Source organism: Stegostoma tigrinum, unplaced genomic scaffold, assembly GCF_030684315.1.
Source record: "Stegostoma tigrinum isolate sSteTig4 unplaced genomic scaffold, sSteTig4.hap1 scaffold_143, whole genome shotgun sequence".
Classification (NCBI taxonomy): Eukaryota; Metazoa; Chordata; class Chondrichthyes; order Orectolobiformes; family Stegostomatidae; genus Stegostoma; species Stegostoma tigrinum.
Window position 1 is genome coordinate 108,247 of NW_026728088.1, and position 26,360 is coordinate 134,606.

At 41.6% G+C, this 26,360-nt stretch overlaps 1 protein-coding gene across 1 annotated transcript; it reads right to left on the bottom strand.

The window, feature by feature from the left end:
- Positions 1-14,687: 14,687 nt before the first annotated feature.
- LOC132207744 (probable G-protein coupled receptor 139) lies at positions 14,688-18,075 on the bottom strand. The gene is made up of 2 exons (XM_059643628.1): positions 17,998-18,075; positions 14,688-16,236 (listed from the first exon to the last, which is right to left on the bottom strand). The coding sequence occupies exons 1-2, from the start codon at positions 18,065-18,067 to the stop codon at positions 15,320-15,322; spliced, it is 987 nt and encodes a 328-aa protein (XP_059499611.1). The 5' UTR covers positions 18,068-18,075; the 3' UTR covers positions 14,688-15,319.
- Between the last annotated feature and the right edge of the window lie 8,285 nt (positions 18,076-26,360).

Genomic DNA, 26,360 nt, shown 5'->3' on the forward strand with positions numbered 1-26,360 from the left:
ATTGTTTTGTGACAACCTTGTGTAATATGTCAGATCATCGGATTGAATCAAAAATGTGAAAACATTTAAATTGTTCTTTTGGAAAACATCACTAATCCTTCACGATCATTTGGTAATTCCTTACCTAATATCATTGCAAGTGCGACTTCACCACACGACCTGTACTGGTTCAGAAAGGTCAAACATCAAATTCTCCAGATGTAACTGAGGATTGGCAATAGTTACTGATACCTTTGGAGAGTGATCCAAAGTTCATGTATCAGGATATGGTGAATGAATAGACAATAGGTGCTGGAGGAGGCCATTCGGCCCTTCGAGCCAGCACCACCATTCATTACGATCATGGCTGATTGTCCACAATCAGTATCCTGTTCCTGCCTTATCCCCATAACCCTTGATGCACTATCTTTAACAGCTCTATCTGTCTCTTTCTTGAAAGTATCCAGAGAGTTGGCCTCCACTGCCTTCTGGGGCAGTGCATTCCAGATATCCACCGCTCTCTGGGTGAAGAAGTTTTTCCTCAACTCTGCTCTAAATGGCCTATCCCTTATTTTTAAACTGTGTCTTCTGGTTCTGGACACACCCATCAGCGGAAACATGCTTCCTGCCTCCAGAGTGTCCAATCCTTTAATAACCTTATACGGCTCATTCAGATCCCCTCACATCCCTCTAAACTCAAGTGTATACAAGTCTAGTCGCACCAATCTTTCAACATGTGATAGTCCCACCATTCCAGGAATTGACCTCGTGAACCTACGCTGCACTCCCTCAATAGCCAGAATGTCCTTCCTCAAATTTGGAGACCAAAACAGCACACAATACTCCAGGTGTAGTCTCACCAGGGCCCTGTACTGCTGCAGAAGGACCTCTTTGCTCCTGTACTCAATTCCTCTTGTTATGAAGGCCAGCATGCTGTTAGCTTTCTTCACTGCTTGCTGTACGTGCATGCTTGCTTTCATTGACTGATGTACAAGAACACCTAGATCTCGTTGTACTTCCCCTTTTCCGAAATTGACTCCGTTGAGATAGTAATCTACCTTCCTGTTCTTGCCACCAAAGTGTATAACCACACATTTATCCACATTAAACTGCATCTGCCGCGCATCCGTCCACTCACCTAGCTTGTCCAACTCACCCTGTATTCTCATAACATCCTCCTCACATTTCACACTGCCACCCAATTTTGTGTCATCAGCAAATTTGCTAATATTACTTCTAATGCCTTTGTCTATATCATTAATATATATCGTAAACAGCTGCGGTCCCAGCACTGAACCTTGTGGTACCCCACTGGTCACTGCCTGCCATTCTGAAAGGGACCCGTTTATCACTACACTTTGCTTCCTGTCAGCCAGCCAATTTTCATTCCAAGTCAGTATTTTGCCCCCAATACCATGTGCCCTAATTTTGTTCACCAGTCTCCTATGCGGGACTTTATCAAAGGCTTTCTGAAAGTCCAGGTACACTACATCCACTGGTTCTCCCTTATCCATCTTCATATGGACATGTTGCAGAACTTTTTGGGTAATATAAGCTCAGAAGCAGAACAGCGATGGCTTCCTTCTGACTTGAGAGGGTCTAACTTTACTTTTTGATTGAAAAATGTTGAGGTTCATTTATAGTTCTTCACGGAGAATGAATTGTTGAACTTATTCAGCTGCATGTGTACAATAAATTTCTTCAGATGTGAGGTCAAAGAAATTCAAAACTATTCCTCATCCTCCCACAGACTTTCTCTCACTGTTAAGGTGCCTACTCATGGACCTAGGGGATCCAGGTACATGATTATTTGAAGTTTACATCCCATTTAGACAATGGTTAAACATGCTTTTGGCACGCCAGCCTTCATTGCTCAATCGTTTCAGTTTCACAGTTGGGAAGTCATATTGAGGTTGGACAGGATGTTGATGAGACCTCTTCTGGAATTCAGTGTGCTGTTTCTGTCACACAATTACAGGAGGCATATTAAGAAGCTGGCGAGTGTTAAGAAGAGGTTTACCAGGATGTTGCCTGGTATGGAAGGTTTGATTTATGAAGAAAGTTTGGATAGACTTTGACTTTTCTCGCTGGTGCTTCGGAAGTTCAGAGGCGGCCTGTTAGAAGTTCATAAAATAATGAGACATGTAGATAGTATGAATTGAGGTTGTCATTTCCCAAGGATGGGAGATTTCATGACTAGGGGATGTTTTTAAGTTGCGAGGAGATAATTTAATTAAAAAAATGTGAGGCAGAACTTTGCAATGACTATGAATAAAACAATGGCAAGTTCCAGCAGAGAAACAGGTGGCAAAGAAACAGGTGACAGTGAAGCAGGCATGTGAGGATAAGTGTGTTTTGTTTGACAGTGACATTCACCGCTTCACAAAGTGGAGAACGTTGAAGTGCAGCAGCGACGGTGATTATTTTGCAGGACATTCACCTTGCAAATGGTTTTTCCGCCAGTATCCCTGATTACATCGCAATCGACAGGATGAAAGCTGCAGCAAGACGTGTGGAGCCAGTGGGGTAATTGATACTGCGTCGGAATTTGAATTGGAAGTTTGGAATATTGTATCCTCTCTCACTCGAGTGAAGTTGACAGCTTCTCTATCCTTGCAAATTGACAGACGCTTCCGAAGGGGAATGTCTGCCCACAGCTGTTATTGTCAGGTTCCCAGCAGCTGAAGTGAATGGATCACTGGGTTTTGGAAATTGAAAATTGACATTGAAAGGTAAATGAGTAACGTGAGTGTGGGGCTACTTCAGCTCACTGTCTATTTCATATCCCAGCTCATGGCAACGGTACCCAAAGTCAGGAGAAACTGCTTGTGTTCCACATAACGCTGCCTTTTGTCGGGGAACTTTGTGTACAGCGGGAGAAGCGGGTAGAACAGTGTGTGTATAATATCACAAAGACTGACACTGAGCCACACATAAAACAGTAAAGTTAACAAGTAAAGTTGTTAACTTGCTCGCCCAGCTCGCTTGTTTTTGTTTCCACTTTTCGTCACCATGCGAGGTAACGTCATGAGTGAGACTTCCAAAGAAGCGATGTTGTTCTCCTCCACTTGGAATTTATACTGCCCCGTCTGTTCCGGCGAGTTCTGTCATTTCGCATTCTGTTCTGTATGGGATGTATATGGGGTCCAATTCTATATGTTTGCCGACTGCATTATGGATTGAGAACCATGCCACTAGGAATTCCCATGTGTGTCTATGTTTGGATTGCACTACTGCAGTTATGTTGTCCCAGTTAAACTGATGGCCTTCATTATCCGGGTGTACTGATATTCGGGAAAGTTTGTCATGTCATTTTGCTGCTGGCTGATGTTCATGTACACTGATGGCTAGTTTCCTTCCTGTCTGTCTGATATAATGTTTGTGGCAATCGTTGCACGGTATTTTGTAAACACTGTCAGTTCTGCATGTTGTAGGTATGGTGTCTTTAATCCTTGAGAATGTTTGTCATAGTATGGCTTTGGGCTTGTGTGCTACCGTAATTCCCAGTGGTCATAGGAGTTGTCAGTTCTGATATGTTCTTGATGTGTGGCAGTGTGTCCAGTGTGTGAGGGCATAATGTGTCCTCTTCGTGTTGCTGTTTAGTCAGTACCTGTGGATGAAATTGCAGGGAATGCCATTCAAAGCGAAGATTTTGTATTGGTGTTCTTCCTCTTTCTGCATAGTTCTGGGTCATTGCAATGAGTGGTGACCCATTTAAATAGTGTCCCGACACAGCTTAGTTTGTGCACCACTGACCTGAGTTAGTTGCCAAATTAAAAATATCCGAGCCCCTCAAGGCACTGACCCGAGTTGTGATGTGCAAAGGACAACACACAAAGGAGGATCCTTGTGTAATTGATCCAATGTGATCTGTCCACCAGGGTAAACAGTGAAGACTAGTCTTCAGCATCCACATTGAACCTGGATCCACTCGGCCAACAGTCACCTCTCACAAACGACCATTGCCCTTCACGTTTCCTGACCTCCCCTCTATTCTTGTTTTAAACTGATTGCACATCTTGCAGTTATAGCTGGAATTGCTGATGTGGGACTGTAACATGGAGTGAATTGATTTTGACTGATCAATGACATAATTCTTCTTCTCAAGATCAGTCAATGTTTTGTATTTATTACTTTAAATGATAACCATGGACAGGCTATGACAGTGAAGACACTGAATCGTAATCACTGGACCAGCAGGAAAGATCAGTTTATGGCACTCAGGACACTGTCTGATTCGGCCTTGCATTCTCCCAACCTTCTGCACATGATGCCCCTCTGCTCTGTTTCGGTTTTGTTACGTCTTGATATATAATAGTCTCCAGTTATCTATTACTTTGTCATTTCCAGTTCATGAGATCCTCTTTCCATGTCTTGTGCCTGGCCCCACAGCTCAGTGGTCAGAGCACTGGTCTCAGAAACAAGTGGTTGTGAGTTCGAGCCTGTGATAGTGTTTGTACACACCCTGCTTCAAAGGGCAAAAAGAGCCCTTTAAAAATTATCTGAAATTATAACAGTATCATTTCCTCCACAGGCCGGAAATGTGTTTGAATTTCCACATTGCTGTTTGTCCTTCCACTTGAGGAGCAGCATTTGGAATGGCAGGAAGCAGCTGACATCAGTGATGTTTGGCTGGAAGTACAAGGTGAAGCAGGAAAACTGCAGGTGAGCAATGGGGGAGGAGCACAAACCCAGGGCATCCATCAAATACTTCCATTTGTTGCTGTGAATAGGTTCTAGTTTTGGAGTCTGGAATGGGACAGTAGAGCCAAGTGAGTGAAGTTCTGCTTTCTGGGGGTTTCTCTCTCCGAAAGCCTCTGGCACTCTCGGTGGAAGGTGTCCTTGTTAGTTTCCTTCTGTGGGTGAAAATGAGGGTCACTTCCCCGAGGGGGCATGAGCACAGTCTTCCCACCTCAAACTTCAGTTTTGCTTGTTGGTTCCTCAAAGTGTTGACCCAGAAACCCGCACAGCACACACTTCATTGGGGAGACAATGGCCTGAGGTTGTTATCACTGGACACTTAATCCAGAGACCCAGATAGTATTTTGGCGACTTGTGTTTGAATCCTGTTGCAGCAGACGGCGGAATTTGAATTCAATACAAACCTGGAATTAAGCGTCTAATGATGAGCATGAATCTGTTCTCGTTTGAGAGAAGTAAACTGCCATCCGAGCTTACATGTAACTCCAGCCCCACAGCAATGTGGTTGACTCTTAACTGCTCTCTGGTCATTTAGGAATGGGTAATAAATGTTAGCCTGGCCAGTGATGCCCTCATCCTGTGAATGAACTTAAAATGTATGCCAGGAATTCCTCCTCTATGGAATGATAACTGATTTGCTTTGCCCAATCTTTATGCCAACTGAAGTCACCTGACTCTTGAAGTCAATGACAATTCATCATAATTAGAGCTCCCACTTTCTCCTGGTGTCTTCAATTTCCTGTTTCGTGCCTTCAGCTAAAATTACCACTGGAGATGACTGGGGTGTATATACATCGAAACTGTCAATTTCTGCCCCTTGATGTTTCTAAACTGTACCCAGACTCCATTTCACCAGAACTAATATCCATTGTCATTACAATATTAATTTTATTCCGTAACCAGCAATGCTGACCCACTTCCTCCTCCTTGTCCGTCCTTCCAAGAAACTGAATGCCCCTGGAGCCCAGCTTCAGACATCGCAGATATTTTGGTTTCTGATTTACCAAAACATCCGGGATTCTGGAAAAGTCTGACTGAAGCAGAAATTAGCAGTTGTAACACTGCTATTTAAGAAAGAAGGAGGAGCAAAAATAAGGCATAAAGCCATTTAACATGACTTTAATCAGTTGGGAAAGTGCTTAATAATGTCTCTTCATTAAGTATGTTTTAGCAATGCTTTTAAAACAAAAATCATATCATCTGATTAAATCAACGTGGTCAATCCAGAAGAAGACATTCCATGATGGAGACAGGACAGTTGCAGGTAAGTCCAAGGTCACCCTGGGGCCAGGCATGTTTGACAATTTCATTCCTTTTTGATAGTCAAACAAGTGACGTCGGAAAGAGGAAACCAACAGCTGCATAACACCTGGATTCCCAAGAGGCATTTTGTAGGGTGTCACACTGGTGGCTAATAGATAAGATAAGGGCTCTGGAACTGAAGGTAATGTATGAGCATGAATAGAGAGTTGGTGAACATGCAGGACATAACAGTAAGTGTTGTTGTGACTGTGATGAGAGGAGTGCAAAGGATTCGAAGGTGAATATAAAGGTTAAATTAACTTCAGGGATGTTTTTAAGGGACTTTCAGGACAGATGAGACCATCCATCCTCTTGACAGCTCACCAGCCAGTCTGGCCACCAAATAAATTAATAGACGTATTGGTCACATGTGGGCAGGCCTCCTGGTGCCTTCACCCCCATGGGCAATATACCAGGAAGGCTGTTAAGGGAAGATGGCGGAGATGGGAAACTGCATCCATGACATGATGCCCACGTTTACAAACAAGCCCTCCCGACATGACAACCGCGTACACGGAGATGAAGTGGAAAACAGCAGGTAACTGCTCGAACAGGTTTTGTGTTCTTTTTCGGGAAGGTTTCCTTTTAAAAAAGAATAAGCCCAGTGACATCACAATGGTTTGCCTGTGATGTCATAAACACAAACAAGAATAAACAATAACTGCTGTGTGTCTTCACTTCATGTTGAGACAACGTGAGGTGAACATTGCAGACTTGTCGCTCTGCAGTTTCAAGTGCGCATCGCTTATTTCTTTTCTCTCCCTCATCAGTGTAATTAGAACTAACACTAATTGAAGCAGAAGGAAAGGAGCAATACCTTCGTGGTATCACTCTTGGTTGTGAGAAGAGTTTTGAGGTAATTTGAATTCAATATATACTGGACACTATTTGTAAAGAAATTGGATTTTAGAACGAATTTCAAAGACAGGAAAACTGGAAAAATGATGTGAATATGGGGTAACCCGATTGAATTAATGTGTGTATGTTGTGGGTCACAATGGTTCCAGTACTTGCCAAAAGCAAAATTATAATGGCCACATTTTTGTGTCTACTCTTTGATGGAGCAAAATGTTTCTTCTGCTCTTTGCTGAAGGTGATATTAGCAGGAAAAATGTTCATCTCGGATGACCATAAGATCCCATTATCACAACAATTCGCAAAAAATCAAGAATGGAATTCTCCTGTATAAATCATCCACGATTTATCCCTCAGTGAATGTTGTTTCAATGGAGAAACTAGTCATTACCTATTGTTATTCATGAAAACGTGCTGTCTGCACATTAACCAGTGCCTTTCCTACATTACAGCAGCCAAAAAATAGTATTTAGATGAAAAAGGTCCTTATGGAAATCATTCCAGATGTTCAAGGTGTTGGATTAGAGCAAAGCTTTGTTGAGTTTCATTTTTACCTGAAGTATCTGAAGGGTGATGTCCTGGCTGCTCAGTTGATGTTAAGTTGTCAAAGCAAGACCAAGTAGACAGTGAAGGGGCAAATGAACATTAGACATGTTTAGTGAGGCTGAAGTCAGCAGTTGATATTTTTTGGTCTAGTATTTAAGTGTGATCGTACTCTTTCTCTTTTCATGTTGAATTTGGTTTTTACTTTTATGGTGTTTTCATTTGTCTTTTAAGTTTGACGATACTTCACCTTTGTCATTCCTCAGACTCCAACCCACTTTGATTCTGAAAGGTATGAGTTATCATTAATTTTTCACAAAGGACAAGCTTCAATCCAGTTCCTTCTCTCCCGATGTTCAGTCAGGCTTTGACTCACTTATTCCAGACCTCACACGGAAATTTTCCTCCAGAGATAATGGGAACTGCAGATGCTGGAGAGTCCAAGATAACAAAGTGTGGACCTGGATGAACACAGCAGGCCAAGCAGCTACTTGGCCTGCTGTGTTCATCCAGCCCCACACTTTGTTATCTTGGAAATATTCCTGCTCCTTTGTTCCATTTGCTCATACTCATCTCTGACAAATTAGATTAGATTAGATTCCCTACTGTGTGGAAACAGGCCCTTCAGCCCAACAAGTCCAAACCACCTCTGGAAGCATCCCACCCAGACCCATCTTCCTTTCACCCACACACCCCTCAAAACTACGGGCAATTTAGCATGGCCAATCCACCTACCCTACACATCTTTGGACTGTGCGAGCCCCCGGGGGAAACCCACGCAGACACGGGGAGAATATGCAAACTCCACACAATCAGCCGCCCAAGCCTGGAATCGAGCCCGGATTCCTGGCTCTGTGAGACTGCAGTGCTCACCACTGAGCCACTGTGCTGCCCGTATCCGACAAGATTAAAACAGCAGCGGCCCATGACACCTCTGAAAAGCAGTAGTTGTCAGCCTTGCATCAATGACAGCAGCCTGACCCTGGAGTCAGACAGTTCTCAGTGTAATATCACTGAGCACAATGAGGACTGATGTGGCAGCCCCCTTGAGCGACCTTGACAGACTGAGCAATAGGTGACCCGATATCTAACTGATGTCTCTACAGTTTCCCAGCTGTTTTCTCCTCACCCCCCACATCGGGTTCGGTCTCCCACTGGGTTGACTGTGTCCCACTCACTGGACTGCAGAGGTATGGACTCTGAGAAGATGACTGCATCGGGTGTCCATCTGGCAGTGCCCATTACCCTGTATTTATACCAGAGACTGCTCTTGGCGAACCTATCCTGCATGAAGGCAGCCTCCCTTGCTTTGACTCTGGGTTACTCCCTTTAGATTCTGAGACAGTGCTTCCAGGGTGTGTAGAGTGATTTTTATTCATATATTGACGTGAAAGCTTTGTTGATTTTTATTCTGAGTGGCCTAAAAAGTCTGAATCCTGACGTCCGTGTTTGCTCAGTTAGGATTTTAAAGTTGTATTTTCTGAGCAAGAGCAAAGCGATATCAGAAGAGCAAACAGATCATGGACAGATGTAACGACACTGAAGTCAGCATTTTATCTTTTTTTGGTCCAGTATTTAATTTTTTATGGCAGTCTTTCTCTTTACATGTTGAATTTGGTTTTGTCTCTCATGATGTTTTCATTTATCTTATAGATTTGACTGTTGTTTCCGGTCAGTCAGCTTGCCGAATCAGTCAGATTTCTGTCATACTACTCTGAATAAAAATGGTATGTACTATCCTTGGTTTTTTACACATGACAAATTCCAATCCCCTGATTACTTATTCTTCATATTCCTATATACCATCCAACACTCACTCACTCGCACATTCTTCCACGATGTGCAAGATGTTTTATATATTTGGTCACAGATTTGTCCCATTTCATTTTGAGGGAGCTGAAATGTTTGAAGGCTGATGCTCTCATCTGCTCACTTGGCCTTTTAAAGTTTCACTTGTTCTAAGGAAGAGCAAGGTGATATTGAAAAAGTAAATAAACATTTGTGTTGACCATGAGGGTTTGTCCTTCTCAACTTCTCCCCCTGCCTGACATGCAGGTTAAACAACCACCAGCTGTCTCTCTCTCTCACTCATGTGAGCACAGCCCAATGATGTGGTGTGATACTGGGTTGTGAAGCTCTGCCAAGAGCAACACAGATAATGGGGAATTTTGTTACTGAGGCACCAGTAAATCACACTCTTCATGAATCATTCCATACTAAAACCAGATTTAAGCACAGAAGCAAAAGGAAATACAATTGTGTAACTGCTTCGTGAGTTCAGTCAGCTTCAAGCCTTTATTAATTAACCACATGATAACTGAGTTATTGTTATTCCAAAGTATAACTGTAGGAAATCAAAACAAAAGACTGTAGGACTGTGGCTGAAAAAAAAACAGCATTTGGCCATTCTATAATCCGCAGGTGAACTCTTTTGTCATTGCATTTTCCCCATAACTTCAGCTTCTTATTTTCTGACTTGAGCTTTTCCTACCTCACCCACATGAACTGAATGTAATGAATAACGTATCTGAATGCTCTAGTGTCTTGCAAACATGTGGCTGTTTTTCACTTCATGTGCATGTGCCCAAAATCAGGTCCTTCAGTGAACTTGTTGTGAAATCCAAATCAAATTGTCCGTGCTTGTTAAAGTCCATGAAATATCTCACTTAAAATGGACAGTACATTTTAAATTTGAAACATTTAACGAGACTTTGAGTGGCAACAATTACTGTTTTTGGCGATATTTGCACACATACATGTAAACGAAAAACCTACTGTTGAAATCTGGTGTTGCGGGGAAAATGCAAACGAATGCGCTTTGCACCACAGTGCGGGGCTCTGTCCACATGGAATATGAAGTGTTAGTGAGACCTGGTGCATGTCTTGGAGCAGTCATTGGTTTGATTTGATGTGGAGACTCAGTAAGATTCCCTGGAAGATTACAGTTTCCGCCGATTTTGTGTTCTAACCAGGTCATCTGACTTCACCGCCAGACTCGCAGGTCACTGCAAATGCACTTCCTGTTGCCCGAATGTTACATTGTGTGTAAATCCCGAACGTGCGTGCAATTAGGAAGAGGGTGTGCTTTTACTTCCTGGCTGCATTCTGCTATCATTCATGCCTCCTGAAACCATCTGGTAAACTCTGTGTTTTTCAGACTGGCTTGTGGATGGGGTCAATCCCGTGTGCTTGGCTGCATCCCAGAACTTGCATTCCTGAAAATTTTGGCTTGCTCCACGTCAACACCAGGCCTCTGCATTTGGGGGAAGTCCTGTCAAATGGTGTTGAGGAGTCAATCCGTCATTTTTGCTTTTCATTTTGTTTCATTTGGGATTGCAAATGTGACACGAGCCAAGTAGTGACAACTCAATGACTGCATCTTCTTGTAGGCAAAGAATCACTGCCTTGGTGTTTTACAACCTGGAAAGAAAGGTTAATTTCTGCGACGCACAGAACTCTCGTTCATTGTGTAAATGTTGCATCATTGGTGGAAAGGTCAAACGAGTGACATCTCGAATTGTTACTCATATTACAGTTGTCCATGCGAGTTACTTATCCCTGGTCTACCCATTCTGTGCGTGTGTGGTTGTACCTCCCGTGTGGCTGGATGGTGTGTCTGCGCACGCGTGTTGCGTGGGGCGAGATGCTGTGGGGAGTTGGGGCAGTGTGGAAGTGTGAATGAGACCAGTGCTGATGGAGTGAGAGTGTCGGACAGAGTGGGATAGGAATATGCAGTGCCAGGAGCCGGCAGCTGTTGGGTGGAATAGGAGATGAAGGAAGGTGCTGGCGGCGATTGGGAAGGATAAGGCAGCGGCTGAATAGACAGCGGAGTAGCCTTGGAAATCGGTGCTGCCAGGCAAAGAGAGATATTTTGTTTTTTTATTAAATGAAAGCGCTGGATCATGATTAAGTCAAGCCGGTGGATTATTTCTCTCCTGTACCAGCCGGCCCCTTTCTCCTTCAGACTTTGTCTCCTTCCCTCTTTCAGCAGCTTCCCTCTCCCCGCCATCTCCCAATGATTTCCCCGTCACCTGTACAAATGCAAGTTCCTGATGTGTGTACCTCATGGTATGTTCGACTGCAGCGCCTGGCGGTGCGCTTCATTCAGTGGAGTCTGGTGCTGGAGCTGCTGGATAAGCCCAATGTGGTCCTGCCAAGCTATCAAGCCCGGACTCTGGAGGGAAAAAAAAACTCCTGGGTATGTGTCAGAGAAGGAGGGCGGGCTGGTATGGGATGTACAATGACGCCGACAGCATCGGTTCAATTCTCAAACCAACTGAGGTTACCAAGGCACCAGCTTCTCAATACATGCAGAAGGCAAAGTTTCCTCACCCTTCTGCTGGAGTCGATAATTGTTTTTAACTTGCTATATTTGCATTCTAGTTGCAAAATTGGAGGAACTTACCCATTCAGAGGGATTTACTGCGTTTTGTTTTCATTCTTCCACAGCCAAAGTAGGGTGGTGGGTAGGTGTGAGGGATGGAACTAAAGCAGGACAGCTGAATAAACTGGTGCATTAGTTACCGTTGGATGCAGCTGTCACTCTGAAGTAGTGTCGGTCAGACATTTGATCAACACATGTCAAGACTCATCCTTCCTTGAAGTGTCAATCATCACCCATGGAGGTTGAGTGGGGGCTGGAGAGCTGGGAACAACTGAGAAAAATTGATTGCTGGATGTAACATGTGATCTGATTTCTAGAATCTTGTGTGATTTTCTCTTTCTGTTAGCATTCATTTCCAGAACTCGTTTTCAAGATCAGTTTGAAAGTAGATGAGAATTGAATAAATGTTGCTTTCATGGTAATGCAATATTTGTTTCAAGGTTAAAATTGTGTCTGAGATTATGAGAACTGCAGCTCCTGGAGAACTCGACATAAAAAAAAGTGTGGAGCTGGATGAGCACAGCAGACCAAGCAGCATCTTAGGAGCACAAAAGCTGACGTTTCAGGCCAAGACTCTTCATCAGAAAAGGGGGAGGGTGAGAGGGTTCTGAAATAAATAGGGAGAGAGGGGGGAGGCGGATCGAAGATGGATAGAGTAGAATATATGCGGAGAGGAGACAGACAAGTTAAAGAGGCAGGGATGGAACCAGTAAAGGTGAGTGTAGGTGGGGAGGTCGGGAGGGGATAGGTCAGTACAGGGAGGATGGATAGGTCAAAGGGGCTGGATGAGTTTAGGAGGAAGGAAATGGGGGTGCGGCTTGAGGTGGGAAGAGGAGATAGGTGAGAAGAAGGACAGGTGAGGGAGGCAGGGACGAGCTGGGTTGGTTTTGGGATACAGTAGGGGGAGGGGAGATTTTGAAGCTTGTGCAATCCACATTGATACCATTGGGATGGAGGGTCCCCAAGCGGAATATGAGTTGCTGTTCCTGCAACCTTTGGGTGGCGTTGTGATGGCACTTACTTCTACTGGCTCCATCCCCACCTTTTTGCGTTTTCTGTCTCCTCCCCACCTATCTTCTCCCCCATCTTGGATCCGCCTACACCCTCTCTCTATTTATTTCAGAACCCTCTCTTTCTCCCCCTTTTCTGATGAATGGTCTAGCCCCGAAACATCAGCTTCTGTGCTCCAAAGATGCTGCTAGGCCTGCTGTGTTCATCCAGCTCCACACTTCATTATCTCTGTATCGATCTTGCCAGCGTACTGCCGATATCATGTGATTTCACCTTTTGTACCAGTCTGCCACTGGGGGACGTTGTCAAAGGCTTTACTGAAGTGCATGCAGGCAACATAAATCACTTTCCCCTCATTAATCATCATCGTCACCTCCTCAAAAAACTCAATCAAGTTCGTGAGGCACGGCCTCCCCCACACAAGACCATGCTGTCTATCACAAATATGTCAATTTGCTTCTGAATGCATGTAGATCTAGGCCGTGAGAATCTTTTCCAATAATTTCCCTACCACCGGCATCAGATTCACAGACATGTAATTTTCTGGATTATTCTTGCCACACTTCTTTTAAAAATGAGACAACGTTGGCTATTCTCCAGTCCTCTGGGAGCTCAACTGCGGACAAAGAGGATGCTGAGATGCTTCAGCAATTTGTTCTCTAGCTTTCATTATTATTCGGAGACAAATCCCATCAGAACCAAGGGACTTATCTCTGTATGTATAAAAAGTCTTGAGATTCTTCTTAATCCTGTTTACTAACGACCTTTCATGAACACTCTTCTTGACCCTTCTAATTTCTTGTTTAAGTACTTTCCAACTTTATTTACATAGTTCAAGACTTAGACAGGTGCTATCCTCCTAGACCTTAAGTATGCTTCCGTTTTCTATTTGACCAAGGTCATAACACTTTTCGTCATCCATGTTTCTTATAACTTGCATCACCTGTCCTTTATTCTCGTTGGAATGTGCCAGTCTTATCAACTGCAATTTGCAATACACTCACATGTCCGATGTGATTTAATCTCAAACAGCTGCCTCCAAAGATCTGCAGTTCATGCCGAGTAAATTCCTTGAATTTAACACCCATCACCCAAGATCTGCTGTTATCCCTAGCCAGGAGTATCTTAAAACTCACGGTATTAAAGTCACTACTCCTCAATTGTTCTCCGACTGAACTTTCATTCACCTGACTGGGATCATTTTGTGAAACCAGGTTCAGCATAACTACTTCTCTGATATACAGTGCCAAGAAACCCTCCTGGTCCTTACAAATTCTTCCCTATCCAGCCCCTCGGATGAAGTCTCAGTCATTATAGGAGAAGTTAAAATCACCCACCACAACAACCCTGCCGTTTTAACACCTTTCCATAATAGTCTACATAGTCTCTCCTCTATTGTTGGGAGGCCTGCAGTATAACACCAGCATTGTGATTTCACCTTTCCTACTCCTGAGCTCTACACATATTGTCTTGCTGCATGAGTCTTCTGATGTATCCTCCTCAGCACAGCTGTGATATCCTCCCTTAGCCGTAATGCTGCACCCCCACCCCTTTTAAGTTTCCTCTACCACACCTAACCATCTAAATCCTCGGAGATTCAGCTGAATGTTCTGTCTCTCTTTCAGCCAAGTTTCCATAATTGCAATAATTCATTGTTTGAAGTACTAACCAAAGCTCTAAATTCATCTACTTTGTCTATCACAGCTCGTACATTTCAGGCCACCTCACCTTCCTGTTTCAGTGGCAATTCCCTGCCTGTTCTTCTCAATCACAAGCCACTTCTTTTTTCAATCCAAAAGTTAAATATGAACATCAATGAAAAGTATTTTGAAAAGTGTCTGAAATATGGAGCATATTCCAATGCAGAGTTAAATAATACATAGTAAAGTCTGCGATTGAGATCATGACAAAATGTTTTGTTTAAAATGTTATTTTGTTTTAAGTCAATTAAAATATTCAAATCGTCATCAAAGCCGAGCTTCTGCTAATTGTTAGTTATTATATTGTATCTGTGTAAAATTACATGAATGGCCATGTAATTCTTCCAACATTGCTTTTGTAGGAACGAAACAGAATCAAATGACATAACGTACGCATCGTTGTCCATCAAGCCATCACTTCGATCCATGAGAGCAGACAGTTCAAACGTATCTTAGGCAGAGCTCGTCAGGGTCCAAACTCTATGAAGGCGGTCAGCCAGGGAGATATGGTCCTGAAGGGCTGGGTAAGAATGAAGGAGCAGCAAGTGATGGGGATTTTGCTGAAGTACTGGCCTAAACAAAACTAGAACAGCTGACTTGGTTAATATTTGAAAAGACCTAGAACTACACCCTGTCATATTTGAAAATATGATTCCCTTCTATATATATGTTGAGCCTATCAACAGTATCAGTTAATAGGTCAGCTACGAGTGATTGAAAACCAATTGCAAACAAATTAGTCGAGATAAGTTGTGAACTTGCCCTTCAGATATCTGACTGTAATTTCCACCTGGCATGACAAGGATAAGTAAATGCAATGGTTGCTAGTTCATGATGGATTTTCCTACTTTCGAGAGGCAAAAAAATGAACAAACAAGTTGAGTGGATATTTCATCCCATTCTTTAACTCGACTCTAAATTTACTCTGGGTCCCAGCATAAATAAACGGATTGGTGCAAGAACTCAAAAACTGAAGCATAAATGCTACTTCATTGAGAATATACGTGGAAACACTGGAATTGGACCCTGAAGTATAAGTAGCGTTTGTAATTCTGACATAGAGTATTGTTATAAAAAATAATGCATATAACAGTATGAAACTTCCAGAGATGGCAAAAAGCAAAATAATGGACTTCCGTCGCTTCACCAACTCTGGGTCACTTTGATTCTCTCCACTGTTCTGGGCCCAGAGTCTCCTGCGGGTTCCATTGGCTGCTACAATATGTCTCACGGTCAGAGCATTCAGTAGTAAAATTAGAATGAATGGGATACATGGGGTTAAAATGGAACTAATCAAATCATATCCGACCCACACAGGTGATGTATAAAATATTACCTTAATACCACAGTACCAAGGCATGTCATTAATAACAACTGTTGGTTCATAAACAAAATATCTGGCGATATTTTTAAAGAAGGCCAGTGTGGACACAGTTCCTACAACCCAAGCTGCTGTCTTCTGAGTGCAATATTTAATTTTCAGTTTCTGGCAACAAATGGCCACAAATCTATCAAAGGTAAACGCTACAGTTAACCAAGCAGAACTATCAATGGCTGCAAAATTAAAGGCATTGCGAAGACTGCACACTGGTGTAATTGACAGAAAACTAGTTGGAAAATAAATTCCAGCTATCCGGTTCAATAGTACAGCCGTGATCATTACGAATAGATCTGCCGTTGCCATGGACACCACGTAATAAATAATACATCCAGAAAGACCACATCGTCTGTGACACAGCGTCAGAATCACAACCAGGTTAGCTGCAATGTAGAGAGAAAGTGTACTGTGAGAACAAGAATGATTTTTTTTTACTCTTAACAAAGCAAAACAAATCAAACATGAAGAATAAATGTGTGAATAATAAAGATTAGGATGCAAACATAAGTTAAAAAAATCTATGTTGAACAAACTCTTTTCTTGTCCTGGAATTAGCATAGCCGTGTGAGTCCAGTCAATCAGATAATATGTAATAAAAATGTACGAAATCCAAATTATAACAAAGTGACATTGCAAATACGACAACATTGACAAAAACATGGATTCCAACCTGAAAATGCCACTTTATCATCGATGTCAACTAGGATCTTCAGTGTCGTACTGAATCATATGAATTAACATGTGATGACAATTCAATAGGAGAAAAGCAATGCCTTTAATTTTGCAGCCATTGATAGCCATTGATCAAACTAACGAATTCCTCCTGCTGCACTGTGCTGTCTTGGCTTTGTTAATTTTATGCAATGTCAATATTTGAATTAAGAAGCTTTAATTGCTTTTGAGGTTTTCCAATTTTTGTGGAGTTTCACTCAAGCTGGAGAACAAGAAAGATTGAACAGTCCAAGGCTTTGCCAGATACAATCGGCAGAAGAAAATTACAAATGCAGGATTTAACCATTTAGATACATCTACAAAAGTAAATGGGAAAGCGAAGACTCTGAACGAAGAAGTGCTTGTTTGACTGGTTGAAATTGTGGTCAATCTGTCAGTTCTGAGGAAGGTTTACTGGATTTGAAATGGTAACTCTTTTCTTTCCTATAGACGCTATCAGACTTGTGAGTTTCTCGAGCAATTTCTGAGTTTCTCGTGAAAAATATGCTCTGCGAGTTAGAAATTAGCAAACATTCGACCTACATGATTGCTTACACTAGGGAGCAGTTTTTCCTACTGACTGAAGGTGGACTCACGGTGCCATGAAAGCTACAAGTAAATCCAAATTTCTATTAAATGCCAAATAAAGGACTGATTATGTATCTGCCAACATCGTGGTGATAATAATACGCTTTCAGCAAACTCATTCAGTGATTTCAGCCAGAAATTACTCAGTAGTTCAGTCCAATTAATCAAGTAATCCTTTGTCGTACTTAACGTATTTTTGTCAAGTTCAACAGCACAATATATTTCTATACAGTTAGAAAAATGTTTGAAATCATTCACACTAATAATGGCAGTTTTATAACGGAAGTCAATTTAACTGTGATACTGCCCGCGGATTCATTAGATGGAAATGATTAATTGCTCAATAGATTTTTTTTCTGCAATTCTCCCGCAACAATATTATCAAAAACACGAATAGTTTGCATTTCCAAACAGGTAACAGCATAGTTGTTCATCGCAGGATCTGTCAAAGCCAAACAACAGAACAACATTCAACGTGAGACGTTAGCAGTGATTAGGAGCGATAATATTATTAAAACAATAAAATAGTAACTGAAGCAGAAAAGATAAGATATAATAAAAGGAAAATAAAAAGGGAGAGAATACTGAAAGAAATATTGTGGAAAATGGATTACAATGCAATATAATGAACAGAAATTATGGTGATGAAATGACAACTTAATATAATTAAAATAGAAAACGCATGCAGTAAAATACGAAAAACGATAGCATTTGCAGAAAATGCATTATGCCAGTGAAATTAAAAAAAAATCTCATGCACATACAAAAAAGCCTATTGTTAAAATGGATGAATTATTGTAGTAAATGATGCTTCACACAGTTATTTTCAAATGACACCATTTTACCTGGAATCCCGACAGATGCAATGATCGGATAGTAAATGATAAATACGAGACCTGATGGTACTCCATGCATTTCTATCAGAAGCTTTGAATGTAATCTGAATTTCACCGAAAAGTGGTGACTGTTATTGGTTTTGGTGAACTCCAGGGACATAATTATGTGATTTGATCCTTTCTGTTAACTGCATTTAATGAAGCATACAAATGACTGCAGCTGATGTACGGCTATTTTTTATGCGTTGATGAAAACCATGGTTTCAATGACATTTGTTACATTTTAAAATTAAAATAACACCCAATCACTGCAGAAGGAACATAGTTATATTTAGAACATAGAACATAGAACAGTACAGCACAGAACAGGCCCTTCAGCCCACAATGTTGTGCCGACCATTGATCCTCATGTATGCACCCTCAAATTTCTGTGACCATATATATGTCCAGCAGTCTCTTAAATGAGCCCAATGACATTGCTTCCACAACTGCTGCTGGCAACGCATTCCATGCTCTCACAACTCTCTGCGTAAAGAACCTGCCTCTGACTTCCCCTCTATACTTTCCACCAACCAGCTTAAAACTATGACCCCTCGTGCTAGCCATTTCTGCCCTGGGAAATAGTCTCTGGCTATCAACTCTATCTATGCCTCTCATTATCTTGTATACCTCAATTAGGTCCCCTCTCCTCCTCCTTTTCTCCAATGAAAAGAGACCGAGCTCAGTCAACCTCTCTTCATAAGATAAGCCCTCCAGTCCAGGCAGCATCCTGGTAAACCTCCTCTGAACCCTCTCCAAAGCATCCACATCTTTCATATAATTGGGCGCCCAGAACTGGACGCAGTATTCCAAGTGCGGTCTAACCAAAGTTTTATAGAGCTGCAACAAGATCTCACGACTCTTAAACTCAATCCCCCTGTTAATGAAAGCCAAAACACCATAAGCTTTCTTAACAACCCTGTCCACTTGGGTGGCCATTTTAAGGGATCTATGTATCTGCACACCAAGATCCCTCTGTTCCTCCACGCTGCCAAGAATCCTATCCTTAATCCTGTACTCAGCTTTCAAATTCGACCTTCCAAAATGCATCACCTCGCATTTATCCAGGTTGAACTCCATCTGCCACCTCTCAGCCCATCTCTGCATCCTGTCAATGTCCCGCTGCAGCCTACAACAGCCCTCTACACTGTCAACGACACCTCCGAACTTTGTGTCGTCTGCAAACTTGCTGACCAATCCTTCAATTCCCTCGTCCAAGTCATTCATAAAAATTACAAACAGTAGAGGCCCAAGGACAGAGCCCTGTGGAACTCCACTCACCACTGACTTCCAGGCAGAATATTTTCCTTCTACTACCACTCGCTGTCTTCTGTTGGCCAGCCAATTCTGTATCCAAGCAGCTGAGTTCCCCTGTACCCATTCCTCCTGACCTTCTGAATGAGCCTACCGTGGGTAACCTTATCAAATGCCTTACTGAAGTCCATATACACCACATCCACAGCTCGACCCTCATCAACTTTTCTAGTCACATCCTCAAAAAACTCGATAAGGTTTGTAATGCATGACCTACCCCTCACAAAGCCGTGTTGACTGTGTTTTCTGCACAAACCAGCCATTAAATTTTGGATTAGTGTCCGGTCAAAGTATTGCTTACAAGTTATTTAATCCTCATCTGTATTCTCTCCAAGTGTTTACTGCTCACTTGAATCTTAGTTGCCATTCTTTCTGAGACGTTCAACACACTTTAAATGAACGATCTGCATGTTATGGTTGCACAGACCCAGTCAAACATTGTGATATTTGCTCAAGATAAATTCTTCAATATTATAGATTGCGTTTTATTTTCAGAATCATTGTGTCATTTTATTTATTGTGAACAGTGTTAGTTCACTGGTAACGGATTCCGTACAACACATTCAATTTTAACAGTTTCCTACTTAGCACAGGAATATTTCCTGCCTACATGCACTCTTTAGTAGCTGTAAATTCCTTGTATACTTTCTGGAGCAGTAGAGCTTCGTTCATTTTTTTCTACAGTCAAATTATAGCGACTTATTATATTGGACTATATTCCTGAAAACATCATCCCATAGGTTCCAAGCAAGTCTCCTTTGGCGTGACTAAACATAGTGTGATCAAGTATTTTTACAGGATGGTCGAAGAGATCTCTGTTTATTTTGTGAATTCAGTTAAAAAATGCCTGATCCTTTATGACAACACTCCTCTGGTGATTTGAACTTTCAGTCACGTGAAGAAATTTTCTTGAAAACTGCCCTTAAAATAGCAATAACAGAAATTCTTGCACACATGAACCCTAGCAATGTTTTATATTTGTTATTGGTGATGCGGTTGCTTCTTCACGAGTTTGTGCATTTCCAGGCAATGGATTCCCACATCTGTGGGGATGTTGGATTAGCTTAGGGAGGTTCTCAAGATGTCATTCCAGGTTTTCCTCTGCCCATGTGGTGCTGTGATCGCTGAGTATTATATAACTGAGAGCACATCACTTGGGTTGGTGAGTTTTATGTCAGCAAATGGACAATGTAACACACTCATCACAGTCGGTCATATGTGGCCAGTGCCTCAATAGTGGGCACATTTTTTTTGGTCCATGGGTGATAACTCTTCACTTCTTCGATGTGTGTGCTGTAAGTGGCCCAGGCTTTTGTTACATACAAGAGAGTGGGAAACACGGTTGTTATGTAGACAGTAAAATGTGAGGCTGGATGAACACAGCAGGCCAAGAGCATCTCAGATATCATCTTTACTCTCCATCTTCGGTCCGCCTCCCCCTCTCTCCCTATTTATTCCAGTTCCCTCTCCCCATCCCCCTCTCTGATGAAGGGTCTAGGCCTGAAACGTCAGCTTTTGTGCTCCTGAGATGCTGCTTGGCCTGCTGTGTTCATCCAGCCTCACATTTTATTATCTTGAATTCTCCAGCATCTGCAGTTCCCATTATCTCTGTTCTGTAGACAACGAGCTTGGTGCTCGGTTTGAGTCACAAACCTTGAACTCCTGGTTCCTCAGGCGCCTGAAGGCTGCACTGGCACCTTGCAGTCAATATTGCATTTCAGCATTTTAGTACAACCGAAGGAATTCCATCTGCTCCAGGATCGTTTTGCTCAGCTGTGGATGTGTGTTTGGCCTCAGGATAGAATGGAGATGGGCTGATATGGGAACAGGTAGTGTCTTGTGGGTTGATATCAGTGAACTAATACATGCTAAAGGAATATGTAAGATTTTTTAGATCAAAAGACATGCAGGTAATACGAAAATCAATTCGTACAGTTGATTTGGTGAGTTGTGAATGTTAAATTAGAGAAATTATATCACCAACTCCACAAAATGCTGTAAGGACACAAGCACATAAAAGAATTGATCGATTTTCTTTAAATACACAATAATTATACTGGCTAAGGTAAAGAGGTGAAACTGGTGAATTAGAAAATGTATCCCATTAAACTGAGAAAAGGAGAAACTAACCAATGATCCAGCCATTCACAAATTTATGTGTAAGACCCAATGGCAGCTCTTGCAAATGTTAAACAACAGACCTGATAGTACTCTTGCATTCCTAATTTAATCATTGACCAGATCCTGAAATTAACTGGAAAGCATTACTCTTGCCACTCATTGATTGATTGATTGATTGTCACTTGTAGTGAAGAACAGCGCAAAGATTTGTTTATGAGCAGTTAAGGTTGATCATAGTATGCAAGGACGTACAGATCGGAGGTTGTAAGAAGACTTGGAGACATGCAGGTTACAATGCACAGGGCGTGCACTAGGCAAGATCAGTGTCAACAGACTCAGCATTATTTGAGGTTAGAGAGTCCATTCATCAGTCTGATAATTGCCGGGAAGAAGCTGCTCCTGAACCTGCTAGTGTGCATGGTCAGGCTTCTGCATCTTCTATCAGACGGAAGCGATTGTACGCTATCTTTGCCAGGGCGCAATGGTCTTTGATGAAGTTGGCAGCGAGTTATGTAAATGGAATCCTTCGGCATAATGTTGGGTTCTGTGATGATCTGGTCTGTGCACACCACCTCTGTAGTTCCTTACTGTCGCGAGCACAACAGTTGCCATACCACCCTGACAGAATGGTTTCAATGGCGCATCAATGAAAGTTGGTGAGGCCATTATGGACATGCCAAATTTCCTGAACCACCTGAGAAAGAAGAGGTGTTTTTGCACCTACTGGGTCGTCGTATCTACGTGGGAAGTCCAGGGTAGGTTGCAGGTTATCGTCACTTCAAGGAACTTGTCATTCTACAACCTCTCAATCTCAGTTCCGTTGATACAGATAGGACGTGTTGTTCTCGTTTCGTTTTGAAGTCAATGATTAGTTCGTTAGTTTGACAGACATTGATAGAGAGGTTGTTCTCATTGAACCACGTCACCAAGCCCTCTATCTCCCAACTGTATTTTCACTGATCGATGTTCAATATCTGTTCTACTACGCTGGTTTTGATACAGACATTTAATTGGCATTCGTTCAGAATTCGGCAACAGAGTCGTGGGTGTACAGGGTGCACAACCGGGGCTGAGGCCTTATCCTTTGGGGGCACCAGTGTTAAGCCTTATTGTGAAGGAGATACAGGTACCAATCTACACTGATTGTGGTTTGTGAGTCAGAAAGCTGGTGATCCAGCTGCAGAGTTGGAAGCCCAGACCCAAGGTCAGGATTGAGGGACATAATCAGTTGTCTTGACTCTTTTTTCTTTCTTTTATGAATGAAAGATTTTCAAAAAAGCAGAGCTGCTGCATGGTTGATATTTATGTGTTGTTGGAATTGAATTTTTAATCCCCGGAATCTGACAAAACTAAATCGAAGCAGAACGAGTTTACAGAAATATCCAAGTTACCAATGTGCTATAACAAACTTCTAAATCTCCCTGATACTGTGCACCTATGTTTCAATTCACTGTAGATATATTTAGTTAAGTATAGACACTGGCCCTGACTCTAGGATGAAGTTTATCAAGAATTATTTGGGTTCTGGTTTGCCCAGCTCAGTTCCGTTATTTTCAGCATGAAGTGGGACAATTGGAGATGTTATTACACTAAGCCACAGCCAGCGTACCCATATACCATTATCAAATAACAGAAGAAAGGCAATTTTATATAATAGTTGGGAATCTCGAGTTTCACCATTCTATCTGTTGACTTCTGTTTTGTTTATAGGATTTCATGATTTGCGAAGTTGACACATTTGATAAAACATTGGCCTTATTGCAATGGGCTGTGACTCCCACGTCATGTGAAGTATCTTCATCTATTTTTGAACAGGGTTCCCTTCAGGTCAAGACCTGGAAGACTTATGCAGTACCCGATGTTAGCGTCTATGAGTCTCTCATTGTTGTGTATGTGCTGCTGAAAGCACTGTCGACAACAATTTCCATCACTCTGCTGATCATATTATGTAAGCTGATGGAGTACTGTTATCTATTTTTCCCCTTCAATTATTTATTGTCATGCCCAATTACCCCTTAACAATTAATCCTTCATAATCCGATTTGGGTAATTCATTTTTTACTGTAACAATACAGTCTTATCACGTGGTCTGCATGGTGCAAGGACAGTTTGCAACAATGTTCCATCTGGAGCTGCTGGTCTGCAAAATAAAGTCACTCCACGGTGTGGATTTTTCAGTGAGTCAGCCTGAGAAAGGTTTTGTTGAATACACTGATGCGCTTGTAACATGTAAAAGAATCCTCAAAGGATGGTTATGTGGAAGAACCGGTGGGTGGAAGGCATGAATGAATAGCTACGTATGGCAGGGCGCATTTACACAACAGTACTGTTTTCATGTCCTCATTTAGTTAATGAATATTAATAGATTCTCCTTCGCAAGGATTCTGTTTATTCAACACAATAGTTAGCTTCTCTACTCACATATGGCTATTTCGGCAAGGCGTTTCATTCCAAGAGTTGCCATGGGACCATCATTCACTGCTAGAAACTTGTTAGCCTTTTGAGAAAATTCTAGTTAAACTTTGATGATACCTGGACAGTCAAAAAATTAATAGCTGCACGCAAGAATGATAACTGTCGTGGCATAAATGACAGCTCATCTGTGTGAAGCATGAAACTTTGTGGCCACCAAGATAGACGAGTGTGAGTGTGTTAACAACTGAAATCGTTTCAAGAGACAGCTAGCATACATGAATGATGAGGAATCCATCAGACCTCTACATTCATTAACAGAATCAGAAATGGGAAAAAAAAACCTTCCCTTGATAAAAAGGATTCACATTCCACGAGCTAATATAATTAATAAAATAAATTGTTATTGTTTATTTCACCGCTAATGATTCAAACATTAGACTATCCAAGAAGCCTTCATGTCTGATGAGGGAATGCAAGAAGCCTGAGTCAGCAAAATGCAATAAAACTAATATCAAATCTGATCTACTGATGCACAAGACTGACTTATGCAGTTATCGAAATTACCTTGTAGAAGGAATAAAGCAAGAACAAATCACTTAGCTCCTCGAGCCCGCTTCATTCCTCTAGACCATGCCTAATCATTTACCACAGCTCTACCTTTCCGTAGCATTTCTTAATTCATTGAAGTTAAGAGTAACTCGGAGTCTATCAGGCTATTGCTTGAACTTTCCGCCCGCTTCAACATTTAACTTAAGTAATCTCTCTTGAACATTCTTTGCATCCTCCTTCTAAATCACTCCCACATCAACTTTTGTATTGTTTTTTGCATAGCTGAAAAGGTTATTACTAGAATCTCAAAATAACGCAATTACACGTATAACTTGATACGTTAGATGAAGACTTGAAATGATTTGTACTTGGATGGAGGGCTACATGAGACAAAGAGGAGAAAAAGACATTCTACAAAATAAAGTGTAACACATTTTGCTTTATTCTATTGCTCAAATGTAAACATTTTAACAAACAGTCTGAGTGGATACTTCACACCATTCTTTAATTCAACTCGCAAATTCGCTTGGGTTCCGGCATTAAAGAATATAAGACCTCTGTAACTGCAGCATATCACCGCTTTCCAGGAGAATGAATGGTGAATTACTGAAACCAGAAACTCAGGAATACGTGACATTCGCAAGTTGGACGTAGTGAATTATTACAAAATATATAATAGATGCAACAAAACCAGTTTATTTTATATTTTCTGGAGAGTAATATATGCTTCTAAGTATCCGTCAACTGGAATACTAACAATCATTTTTTCATAACACATTACGTAGTTTCTATTTGAGGGAGAGAGAGCAATGATCGTTAGTATTTGGTCGAGATGCGCTTGCAACAGCATGATAGATTTTCGATGCTCCTCCATGAATTTTAAAGCTTGAAGCAGTCTTCAAGACTTGAAATGTCTCCTATGTTGCCAACAATTAGTGACTGTGTTTAGCACAATCATCTGGATCAAGAAAATAAGAATTGTTCATGACTTTTTATAAAGTAGCAAATCCAAAAAAAACGGTCCAAAGACAATGAAATGCACATCGAAATACACACAGCATCGAAGCCATCAAGTTAAAGATGACTTCAATATCCATCCGTGCTGAAATCCTTGCAGCATGATATACTCATTTTTCTCTCTAACACCATTCACTTTAACAAAAACTGAAATGTGTCACATATCGGCCATGTTCTTCCAGATTGCAAGCTGTATTGTCCCGCACTTCGCTCCATATGCTGTTTTTTTTTTGCAACCAACGTGATTCTAATGCTCTACCAAAACGGCTTTATGACTCCTCCTTTGTTATGACATGAAAGCTTGTAGGCTTTCAGAGTTCAGTTGCATGATTAAAAGGCCTGAAATATCAGAGCCTTATCGATATCGAACCTTCATCTCTACAGATGTGGCACTGGTCCTGCCCATGCCAGCAAGATTGTTTTCTGTCAGCATTCCCAGCGTCCTACTTCTTTTTAATCCTGCCAATATTTTACTGCAACATCGAAATATTTTGATCAGAGAAACAGATTTTTTTAAATTCAAATTAAATTTGTGCCCCAATTCTCATCTCAACTGTCGCACTTATAATTCTGTCAGTGTTGTTTCCAGTTGTCACACAGAACTTGGAAATCTGTTAACCTTGATTCTAATTTCACAATGTGCACCTCCGAACTTGACTTCCATTCGTTGAATTTTTTTTTTGTTTATTTGTGGGACAGGCTATCAGTGAATATGCAGTAGACAGTCATTTACTGCAATGACGACATTAACTGTCTTGAACCCTGCTTGCAGACTTTTTATTAATGTTTTCACTTTCTACAACTTCGTATCAACAGTTCTAATATTGTCACTTGTTTAAATAAATCTTCTGAATTTTTTTTAAATTTATGTTCGTCGGGAATTTCCACTCATACCACATTGAGTGAATGATTGCTGC

Bases quoted from the DNA above. Each gene is read 5' to 3' on its own strand.
- LOC132207744 (XM_059643628.1), bottom strand. From the start codon at position 18,067: ATGCATGGAGTACCATCAGGTCTCGTATTTATCATTTACTATCCGATC. The intron at 16,237-17,997 runs GTAAAATGGTGT...TCTACATTGCAG, and splicing joins TGCATCTGTCGGGATTCCAG to CTAACCTGGTTGTGATTCTG.